At 37.7% G+C, this 12,533-nt stretch overlaps 1 protein-coding gene across 1 annotated transcript; it reads right to left on the bottom strand.

The window, feature by feature from the left end:
• Window positions 1-197: 197 nt before the first annotated feature.
• On the bottom strand, window positions 198-12,439 carry LOC102236156 (ceramide synthase 2-like). Its single transcript, XM_023331889.1, has 11 exons — window positions 12,342-12,439; window positions 9,720-9,899; window positions 8,194-8,311; window positions 7,327-7,445; window positions 6,046-6,103; window positions 5,348-5,398; window positions 4,723-4,815; window positions 4,303-4,431; window positions 2,397-2,503; window positions 1,763-1,916; window positions 198-1,201 (listed from the first exon to the last, which is right to left on the bottom strand). Exons 2-11 carry the CDS (start codon window positions 9,890-9,892, stop codon window positions 995-997), a joined length of 1,209 nt encoding a protein of 402 aa, XP_023187657.1. The 5' UTR covers window positions 9,893-9,899; window positions 12,342-12,439; the 3' UTR covers window positions 198-994.
• Between the last annotated feature and the right edge of the window lie 94 nt (window positions 12,440-12,533).

Raw genomic sequence — 12,533 nt, forward strand, 5'->3', positions numbered from 1 at the left:
AAAATGAGGAATAACGCCAGTAAAAGATTTAGCCTGCAGTATGTCAATATCATAAAGGCTGCTTAAAATATTGTCTGATGATTTGTCATTTTAAAAATGAATTATTTTTAGTAGTTTATTTTCTTGTTTCACTTTAAAAAAACAGTATGATAGATGAGACTGCGATGGACTGGTGACCTGTCCAGGGTGACCCCGCCTCTCGCCCGTTGACCTCTGGAGATAGGCACCAGCACCCCTCACCACACCACTAGGGACAAGCGTGTCAGATGATGGATGGATGACAGAGAGACAACCACAGCTGTTACTTCACATGAACCACCGAAACAACCCATTATACAGGCACCTTTTGATTGTAGGTTTTAAAATGTAAATATTTCATTTTTAAACAGTTATTGTAAAATGTGACCATTTCTACTGAATGCAGTCTTTCTATACATTCTGGGTATTTTGCTCTTTGCCATTTTGTACATTTGCAGTTTTGGTGGTTTCATATCTAATTTTATGTGCTGACAATCCAGAATCCACTGACTTAACCAGGGTTCAGAACCACAGTCAGTAGAAATGAGATATAAAGTCTTCATGAGAGCATAGTGTTAAATTCTTGAACATATTTGACACCTAGAAAAACAAACTGATGCACAATGATGAAGCACATGTGTACTAAACAGAATTAGGATGGGACATAAACAGGCAAACTGACCTGCTCCACATTAGTATCAGCATCACAAAACGCATGGAGATGTTCCAGTTATATTGCAGTTATATATATCCAGTTATGTATTCATGAGTTATGAAACTTAACCCAAATAAAAACAAACAGAACACAGAACAGAACAAACAGGGGGAAAAGTCTCTGTTTCCCACATTGCTCATTATACCACTTGAGAAGTAAGGTTTTTTTTATTTTACTTCAGTATCTGTAAAAATAACAAACATACAATCAATTGTGATTTGTTTTTCCATCAGCTCTACTCTTTTTGTCACATCTCCATGTTTACTGGTTACACTGAGCCAGCTCATGACATAGTCTTGATAAGCAGGTCTTCTCTGGCGGAGACAAACCGAAGCATCCGTTCTTCTCACTGGCTGCATCTCTTGACAGTCCATTGAAGGGCTTGTGTTGTTGAACATCTCCATCCTCTGTTAGGCTGCTCTCTTGTTCTTCCTCCTCCTCATTGTCACTTCTCTCATCTCTTGTTAGCTTTGACACAGAAAAGTTTAAGGAAAAAAATAATTAAACTTTCAAAGTTAGAAATACTGTTCCTCAAGGTGTGAGACCAACGGCTAAAGTTAAATAAGGGAAACGGTTTACCTGAAGAAAACATGGCCTCAGATTTACTGAAGGGAAGTACAACGATTCTATGGGTATGTTTTTTTGCCTAAACAAATAGGGAAAACCTACACTTATAATGAACTTATGATATACCATGGGAGGTATATCAGAAGGTCTGTCATTTCCAGTGCCAGTGCAATGGTCAATGGACAGTGGCAGAGGACATTTTTACCTTCGCTTCTAGATGAAACCCTGCAGTATTGTTCTTCTGTTACACAACCTGTATATGATGTAGCGTGTGTCCAAATCCTTTAGGTTTGAGGTGCTGTGCAGTAGGCTTTGATAACTGTTGACCATATGGAGTCCAAAGCTGCATTTATGCACTTCTGTGTTCCATCAACCATATCAACACAGATAACTTTTGAGTTGACGCAATCCACTAACACATACATAAACACAGTCTCACAGAAACTGTGAACAACAACTTACTGTGCCAAACAGAAACTTCCTGATCATGCGGAAGATGAGGTAGGCCCAAAATATGTGGAGGAAGAGAAGAACCACAAGCATCACATTGAAGAAGTAGTAGCCAAAAAAGGCTGGGTAGTGATGAACCGGGTAGACCCAGGTACAGTGGATCAACCTGAAGAACAACAACTACTGGTGTGAGTGCTTTCCCCCAGTGTGAACAGTTAGAAAACAGAATACATGAATCGGATCAGCATTAATCACTTATTCATCCTGTACTATTATTCACTTCTTAACATTCTTATGATATTTTTGGCGAGTCTGAAAGGTCTATACGGCCGCTCTCAGCATTTTATTCATCTAGTTTTGGTTTGACGTGTTTTTGTATGGGCCTTTGAGTTGTGTTGTTATGTTTGTGTATAAAAAATAAAATACTTTAATTTGAAAAGAAGTAAACTTTTAAACATATAAAGCATAAAATAATACCAATCACGATATACGTTCTGCACATGAACTTATATTTTGATTTGAACAAATCAAATTTATTTGCTCAAATCACAAAATCAGAAATATCTATTATTCTACGTACTCATGCAAACATGTGGCTGTGCATCATGTTTTGTAGTTGTACATCGGAACACTTGGAAAAGCTTACCAAAACGGAAAGATGATCAGTCGTGTTACCATAAACACAATGGCAAACGCAACAAAAAGACCATGGCTGGTTTTCTCCCATTTTGCATAGTTGAATAATTTGGCAGACTGAAAAAAAATTTAAAAAACAAACAAACATGAGTTTTTAAGCAATTAATACCAATACATGTCTCATGTATTAATGAACAGCAATGAACTATTCATTGCCTAGAGCAGTCTCTCTCAAACTATGGTTCCAGACCACTGGTGGTTTGCGGCCGCCCCTTAGTGGTTACTGCGTGCTACTGCACGTAAACGACCGTTTCCTTGCCGTGACGTGAGCTCAACGTGTGACGCTACAGCTAACTTACCATAGGATTGTGTTAAAATCCTAAAAACTGACTTAAAACCATTTTGCAGTTTCAAACATTTTGATTGTTCAAAATATACGATTTTGAACATCTTCTGTTCAATGTCTTATGTTAAAGATGTTCTTATTTTGAACATCTTCAACATTTTATTGCTTCAACATAAAAGCAATGGAATGCTTGTATAGGTGTTGAATATAAAATGTTTATCATGTTGTTCTTATGATTTTGTTCAACATAAGAACAAAATTGTCCACAAAATCAAGCACATTTTGTGCTATGAGTAAAGTATCTTTATAATTCACTTCCTAAAAAATATAAAAGAATGAACTGCTGACAAAAAATGTCACAAATTGTTGACTTTTTCCCTTTTAGTATAATTAATTCAGAAGTATTTACTTCACATTTATATAATTACCATAATAAACCTTTACTGTGTGAAAGAAAATTGACAGTTATAAAAAGTGTAATACTGTTGATCATCTTTTTGAACTGCAAAACAAAAAAACACAAGATAAAAAAAATAAACTAAATTGAGTTGATTTGATAAATTGTTTCGTCATGCAAAATAGATTTTAGATTTCAAATTCAAGTAAGCTGCTTTATTGTGGGGCTTTTGTTAGGGCGGATCATTTTTGACTGAGGACAAGGGGAGTAAACAGAATGCTAAGATCTTGCAATGGTTATGAGACTAATATTTCCAATAATATATTATTATAATAATATTTCAGGTTGCATCATATTTTAAGTTTTATCGGGGGGCAGTTTCAGGTTAGGTGGTCCTTGACTGTTTGTTAAATAGATTAAGTGGTCCTTGACCTGAAAAAGTTTCAGAAACCCTGATCTAAAGGAACCAATATTGAAAGACTGGCATGCAATACTGACATCATGAGATGGTGAGCATGGTGTTATGTGCTTCTTCCTCTGATGCATTCATTTTGTGTGGTAGTTTTTAATTAGTTTCTCATTTTGGCAGGTATATAATTTGAAAATTCTGATTCCTTCTTTCTGTTTCGGTGCCATTTTCCTAAAGCCTCTTTCAGACCATCTTTTGGTCCTTCACCTTCATTTGCCAATTATATGCACACAAACAAGGGATTTAATTTCAGTTTGGTCTGAATGTACAAACATGTAAATCTATATATATCAATTTTGTAAGACACACAAATTTTTTTTTTCAAACAATTAAGAGAAGGAGGTCAAATTGGTGTAACTGTTTGATCTCCAGCCATGAAGAATTGAAACTACAAAAGGCTGGTTTGGGAACTATTCATCCCACAATGCACTGCATAAACCCACTTTCGCTTGAGCTACCAGAACAGGGAGGGGTTTCAGGAAGGAAACTCCGTGATGTCATGAAAGCTTAGATCAGGGTCCAAGACAAACTATATCCCTCGACAGCAAAGACACATAGGATTCTGTTAGTGAATCCAGGACCTATGCCTAAGTAAACTGGCACTGTGCAAAGATTTCAAAGTGTATTAATACAGCATGTTATGACTAAAATCTCTGGCTTAACTATAATTGTGTCCGAACTTCTGATTCATATTTCTCACTGACCTCCAGTAAAATATCAGAAGCATCATGGACCAGCATGACCAGGGTTCCTACTCGGATGAAATTTGCACACCAGGAAAATGACAGAAGGACCAGAGTGGCCAAATGGTGGATGATCTGCTCCTTGAAGTCCTGAATTGCAAACAACAAAATGATATCCTTCATTTAACACAAAAATACACAGAGGAAAGGATATCAACCAATAATAGAAATAAAGATTCTCAGCAGAGTGCAGAGAACATTTTTAATTTTCTGCCTACGGAAGCTTTCGTTTCAACCAGTACAGTATTTTCATGTCTAAATTTCTAACTTTCAGAAAAATTTTAACTTTCAGTATTTAACATGAAATTACACATAATTTACATAGAACTCTGAAACTGAGAAACATAATTGACGTTTTGATCTTTCAGGTGCATGACTCGCCTTTCTCTTGACATCAAAAGCAACGCTGCAGAGAAGACAGCCATAAAAGCTCATCTCCAGGATGTAATACCAGTACTGAGAATCCAGCATGGACTGTGGACAGAAATGGACAAAATGAAACAACAGGACACACTTATACGTACAAAAGAACTATTCCTTATAACTGTGCTCTCCATTTCAACTCCATTCAGTATAACATCTCATCTTCAAGGGGTGGGGCTCGGAGGGAGTTGCCTGTCTGCAGCAGACAGTGTGTGAGAGGTCACCATCAGAAGGAAACACAGAGACACAGAACAACTAACAGACACTCATACTAAGAGGCCATTTAACCTAACGGTCATGTTTGTAGAAGAAGTGAGAGAACCCAGAGAGAACCTGTTCCATGGATGGTTAGAACATATAAACGACATGCAGAAAGAGCACAGGCTGGGACTCAAACCTGCAACCTTGCTGCTGCTACCAACTTTTTATAAATTGGTCACCATATATGAAAGAATTACAGGTGCTAACATGATAACATCAATCTGGGTTTCATATTTGCTTAATTAAATTGTTGTAAATTGTAATGTAAATGTCAAAGTTTTGGTTGTTATCTGTAAAGAAAAATATAATTAAATAAACAAACCTGCTTTGGATAACCTGTCCATACTTGTCTAGAGTCATACAGCCACTCTTTCTGTAAAATATCGACACAAAGAAAATCATAATTGGTCAGTTAATGAAAATCTAATTGGCAGAAGCTACTGAAACCGAGATATCTTTTAAAAGGGCAGTATTGTGTATTTTGCAGCCACATAGTGCAAGACTGAAACTGTTACCTTCAGTTGTTATAAAAATGCTGAATTTAGCAAAGATGACTAAAAAGAAATTTTACAGTGTAATTTAACACTTTGAAATTGGGCCACTGTCTCTTTAAAAACTCTGCCTTCAGAAAGTTATCACCACATTTCTCATCTGTTAACTCTTTACCAACATTTTAACCAGCTGAGAAGTAATTTGTATGATGAGCTCAGCAGATGTGCAGTTCCACCAGGTGTTTGCTAATTGCTGCTGGCTAGTCTGAAGGAGCTGAGTGAGGGAGAAGCAGGAAGGTCTGTTCTATAAAGGCAGAAGCTCAAAATCTTGGAAGCTGCTCGCTTCAAAGGTGGCATTGGGGCCAAACGGGCGTTTTGCACAACTGAGTGGTTGCCATGGAGATTAAAGTATTTATGCATGCATTACCGAGTTAAAGCAACACTCTAGGTATGTTTATGATGAAAGGTATCAGGGTTGCATAAAAGTCATTTTACATAATACTGCCCCTTTAATGCGTTTCATACTTACATCATAAAGTGCTGCGATTCCTCCTATAAATGCTGACAGGTAAAAGACAAACCTCCAACTGCAGCAGCAGAAGAAACATTGCATGCACACAAATTACATAGCACATTTATGAGTATTTAATGAAATAATATCATCACAAACACAACTGCACACTTACACAATCAAAGATGACACCTCAGCCGTGAGGTAACTCCCATGTGGCTATTTGAACTCTGTTTTCTTGCTAATCGGCTTAGACAGAACAATGAACTGTTGAAGTGACTCAAATGTGTGCATCTCATGTATTTGAGAAGTTCATTTATTTAAGAATCAGACAGCAAAGTGTTTCTATTAAATAAATCCAGGTGGTATGGGATGAAGAACATTAATTTCTCTTCATTTTGGTGATTATTTCAAAACCCAAGATACATTTACTAATTAGAATATTCCATCAGAACAACAAAAAGTATTCTTTTAATTGCAGAGTTCTGAAAAGTAGGGCCATGTATTGTTGTACAGAGTCTGCACTCAGTGCTCGGTCTGGGCTCCTTCTGCTAAATCAATGCAATGTGGATGGAATCTTCCTGAGGTTCTGCTGAGGAGTTCATGAAGGCCAAGTAGTTTTGCTCGTGACCTTCAGCTTGCTGCATTGTTGTTTCTGGTGTCCCTCATCTTCCTCTTGTCCTGGTCGACTGCTGCGCTCACACACTGAATCAGCAGATTACATTTTCCCTCTTCCTCCAAACCCTGGGAGCTTGATTTCAAACTGAACTAACATCTGAGACGCGCCACGAGAAATCCAGGAACAAGTTGCCAGAGCAGAAACACAGAAAAATAATAATAAACACAGATTTCTGAGAAAATAATGATTTTCATAAAGTTTTGTGGTTGAATAGTACATCATACATTTTTTCAGTAACTTACAGTTTAGGTTGTTGCAGCAGATTTTATTGTATTAAATCTCCACACAACATCCAATTTCAGCTTATAGACTCAATTTGTATTATTTAATCAAAAGTGCTCAGTCTGTGCGATTCTCAAAAAGGAAAAAGTGCAAATGATGTGGACCTTATGAAATTATCAGTTAAGTTTAAAGTTTAGACAACTTTTAGACCAGGCAATATACTGTAGTTTGGTCTAAACATTGATGAAATATTATAAATATAAATTCTAGCTCCATGTGGCGTTTATTTTATGGCCATCAACAACTTTAACATGGGAATCAGATATTGGGCACGTCACAATGTTAGCTTTATTTAGTCACTAACATTTATTTATATTTATTTAGCTGACTAATATTACCTGGCCTCTCTGAATTTCTTTAGGACTCCAGGATGGTCCTGCCTCCGTCTTCTTCTGAACCAGCGTTCAATTTGCCTGACAGGCAAACTGCTTTTCTTAGACAGCCCATTAATATCAGCCTGGAATTAAACACACACAAGCTGAATAAATATGTTTAAAGGTAACATGTTCTCAATCATTTCTGTGTTAACATCTTGTATTCGGGAATCTGAAATATCTCAAAAATAGTTTAGTTTGACTCTACCGGAGTCTGGACCCATTTTAAGGGATTTTCTGTGACACAATTGATCTTATTCACAAATGTGTATTTGCATAGCTGCACCACAGCTCTTAAAAAAGCTGTGGAAGCCCAGGGGCCTTAAGAACCCGGCTATAGGAAAGCTGTTGTACTGTAAACCTTCAGTGTTTTGAACAAAGCAACAAGGTTTCATTAGGACACCAGTTGCCAGACTGGTCTTCTTCCAGTTCAAAGTAAGGAATTCAGTCACCAACCCCACAGCCACAATGTTTATAGGCAAAACAATGACATGAGAGGGACTGCATCTCCATAGACAACGCCGGATCTATTCCAAGCAACCAGTAGGCATGAGGTGGGTGTTCCTGTGAATGACTCAATCATTCACAAGTAGCATTGTAAGCTAACCTAATTTGTAAGAGGAAACTGGAGTACCCAAAAAAAAAAAATAACATGATGATCACAAGGACATCATGCAAACTCACCAAGCCCTTCATCCTCACAGAGTTAGTCAAAATGAATTTTCATGTTAAAGTTTTGTTGGTCTTGAACATTAACAAACTTGCTGCTCTTCTCTTTTAAACATAACTCTTTCTTTTACTGGTTGGTACATTTTTAATTTACTGTTTTACCTGAAGTGGATTTCTACTATGAGTGCTGTAGTAGTTCTCCAGGATGGGGTTGTGTTCTACTTTCAGATGGACTCGATGTCTGATTCCTGCAGAGACTGCGAGTGGTGTTGCTATCCACCTGCATCACATGAAACACACATTCAGAAGGAGCAGTGTCAGTGGAGAAGGATGTAGAAATACTCCTGGTTCAGAGTTTCAGTTTTTAACTGTGTCTCTCCTGAGAGAAACGGAGTGATTGCTGTTATTATTTTCATGTACTTGATTTCCTTTCCATTGAAAATACTTTCCGGATCTGGATGTATTTCTGTTGTGTTGTTTCTGTCATATGAAGCCTGAGCCAATGGCGTCAGATGGCTTTTGTTAAAAGGAGACATTTCTTTTCACCGTCCCGACATGCTTGATCAGTAGAGTGACTGCTTCAGAGACAATAACTTAGCATAATTAGTTTTCTTTAGATAGGCAATTTTCCCATTGATTGGCATTGTAATTAAACTAGGTGGGTTGTATGGTAAAATATTTTTTAGAAACTTGACTACAATAAGTTGAAGTGTGTGATCATAACATGACAAAGTGTAAAAAGATAAATAGGAATGAATTTCTTGGCAAAGTGCTGTACTGTACTTTATTTACACATGCATGCTTATTTTCTAAGAACCTACAGTAAGTTCTGAGATTTTAGCCCTGAGCAACATTCAGCAGAGCTTCGATGGATGACAAAACAAAACGCACCTCACTGCTTTCACTGGAGGAATGCAAATCATTTGTTTTTGTTTACGCAGACATTTGAATCTCGACAGTTTTCCAGCCATTCACAGTAAAACTGATCGCTGCCAGATTTTATAAGGCCAACCCTGATTGGCTACGGCACCCAATAAGGCCCAAAATAAAACATGGAAAACTACATGCACCATTAAATCAAAACTAAATATAAACAACCAACAAAGTCATTCAAAGCAGACAAACATCTATAAACCATCTGCACAGTGTTGGAGATTCACTTTAAGTAATTTACACAATTCACTGAATTGTTTGCACAATGTAAAATAATTTACACAATTTATTTTAAACAATTTACAATCTGTTACACTTTCCTTTAGTAAATAGCTTAACTATTTTTTTAAAGTCCAACACCAAATCCTCAAGAACACCAAGATAGTGTCTGTTCTTTACTCAAGGTGGGAAAAACAAGGACAAAGTTCTTTTTGGCCACTGTACAAGAACTTAAGTACATTATCTCTTTGGAAGTTTATATCCCTCCCACTCTACCACATTTCATGCCCACATTTTATATTTATCAGAAACCACACAAGAAAAAAGTTCTGCCCGCATAATATGTCAAAAACAGTTGAATGAAAAGAATGATTCCGTTCTGTTATTGCAAACTTTGTTCTTAAGACGGTGTATTGTTAATAAATGCATAGAGTCCTTTTGTTAGTCTTTTAAACTACATTTAATACTTGTTCATTATTTGTAGAAAAAATGCATACTATACGTAACACATATTGTAACTGCATGTGAACTCTTACCTTTCAAACAGGTATCTGACCAGTAAAAAGCTGAAGGCGTAGGGGACTGTGACATAGAGATGGGAGGCTTTGGCATAGACCCGACCCTCCTTGTCTTCCAAGTCGGCCCAGGACAGCTCAGCTGGCAGCCACAGTTTGTCCCACCAGAACCACTGGTACAGAGTGTCCAACATCTCCTTTCTAAGCAGGCAAAGCAAACAGGGTGCAAAGATGAGACAACAAACAAAAGAACAGTTTCATTAGAAAATGTTATCAGTTGTATCCAAGTAATGTACACACTATCTCACTCCTGAGGTGAACTTAGACTCTGCTACTAAGCTAACGTGGCGTTTTAGGAAGGGAACCTGGAGAAAACACACGTGCACAGGGTCCAGTCATTTCTTATTGTGTTTTATTTATTCCTGTGGTCTAAGTGGAATAGTAAAAATAAATTTCCAGAGAGAACCTCCACCAAGCAGTATGCATTTAAAGATGTGACAATTTCCCTGTTCAAACAGCCATATTTCCTAAACAAATATTGACCTATTCATCGCTCTCTTGGTTTTAAAATCCACGCCTTTTTAACAATCGTCCCTCCCTGTCAGACTCATTCACCCACAGAGAGAGAGAGAGCAGGCGGGCAAAATAAACAAGGCAAATGCTGACAAAGCCCGAGTTGAAAGTAACCTGAAACAGGTGCAGATGATAAGGGTGAGCTGATGCTAACCTGGTACCACTCAGGGGTGTCAAACTCCAGTCCTCAAGGGCTGCAGTCCTGCAGTTTTTAGATGTGCCACAGGTACAAAACACTGGAATGAAATGGTTTAATTACCTCCTGCTTGTGTAGATCAGTTCTCCCAGCCTTGCTAATGACCTAATTATTCTATTCAGGTGTGGTGCAGCAGAGGCACATCTAAAAGTTGCAGGACTGCGGCCCTTGAGGACTGGAGTTTGAGACTGCTGATAGGATCCCAACAAAAATATCAGGAATGTCAGTTTTCCCTTGCTGCTGTTTTTTGATTAACACTCAGTGTAGCATGTTGATGGATAATAATTAAACTCCCTGCATTTTCTTCATCAATGTCAACAGGATTTCCAACACTAAGACATTATTACTACAACAAAGAAATAATCAACTCAACGTATCAGGAAGTAGGGATTATTTCTGTAGGTTGCTGGTTTGTCTCTATCATTGTGTCCTTGGGCATGACACTTCACCTGCTGATGCTGGTCAGAGGGCTTGGTGGCGCTGAATCAGTGGCAATGTGAATATCAGCCATTGACCATAATTTATTAGTTTTTCTGTTAAGTCTAGTTAACCATAAACCTCTGTGTTTTATTTTTTCTTAAAAATGTCAAATGTTTATGGATTAAGAGCCTACTGATTTTTTTCCAAGTTATGGTTTATGAGCTGCTCCAATTCTTGGAGCTTCCTGGCCTCCTGGTCATCACGCTAATCTTTTGCTCCCTTCACAGAAAGATACAAGTCCAAAACAGTAATATTACTTTGAGCAAGAGAAAACACATTGGTGAAGCAACCTTCAACCTAAATCTGCCAGGAGTGTGAAGGAATTTGGACTTAAAATGTCAGGTTTGAAGGCAACAGATTGCACTGGAGTTAATTTGGGGTACCGGAATAAAGGGGGCTAAACATAAATGCAGACCACACCCTTCAGATTTTCCTGTCTTAGAGGTGATAATAATAATTAATAATAAATAAATAAGAATAATAAACTTTACTTAAATAACAGACAGTGCACTGCTCAAACGTAAATGTCAGAATCCAATGTGCTGTACCATGTTATAGCATAAGCTAATTCTCACCTTGGCACCTTTTAAATATGGGGTGGAACCTTGGCAGGTTACAAATATAAATATAGTACAATAATGCAACAAAGTTGAACACAACAGCTTATGTTCTCACCACACACGCCCACATATATAAAAAAAACACACACACACATACACTCATAAATATATAAATTACTGCAATGTTAATGGAGACCAGAGCCAGGCAACCCAAATAACTGACTTTCCTTTGAGCTGACAAACAAAGCTGAGCACACAGTGAGGGAGTGTGTCACCGCTCCGGCTGATTCATAACAAACCACTGATCCTGAAACTGAACAGGAAGAAGCTGAAGCTTGCTTCATGCCATTCATTTGTGACTCCTTTTATTTTTCACTTGGTTCAAACTGTAGTTCATGCACAATTGAAGCATAAGATATTTTTGTTGTATAATAGTATTATTGTGTATTTCTGTTTAAACCACACCTGTTATGAATGAAGCCAAAAATAATGAAGCGCAATAATTCCACTGTATCACAGCCGATATTATCTCCAGTGAATCAGGAAGAACTTCTGTCAGGAGTGATTTCAGCTCTGAGCTCACAGGACTAACCCAGACATCGACATCCTGTTCGTCTCAAACAAAAAGGTTTTATTTATCCAAAGTGACTAATGACAGGCTTTTTACAGCATTAGGACAAACGTCACAAACCTTTGGGACAAATAAATGAACCTTCAGGGCTCAATGTTTCTACGCCCAGAGCTACACATACTTAAAAAGTGAAAAAAAGCCAAAACAGTGAGTGACGGTCAGATTAAATATCACATATCAAGGTCAAAGTAAAACAGACTTACCTATCCACTGACTGCCATCAAACACAGAAGGTAAGGGCAGTTGTTTCCACTCCGGGTGGCTGTCTGTGTTTGCTGTGAGAAATGAAGGCTGGCAGGACAGCCCTTTATACCACCCCTCCCCAACACACACACGCACACACACACACGCACGCAGATTCCCAGTAACTAGTCTCTGTATAAGTTTTTTTAGTA

Source organism: Xiphophorus maculatus, chromosome 4 (assembly GCF_002775205.1).
Source record: "Xiphophorus maculatus strain JP 163 A chromosome 4, X_maculatus-5.0-male, whole genome shotgun sequence".
Classification (NCBI taxonomy): Eukaryota; Metazoa; Chordata; class Actinopteri; order Cyprinodontiformes; family Poeciliidae; genus Xiphophorus; species Xiphophorus maculatus.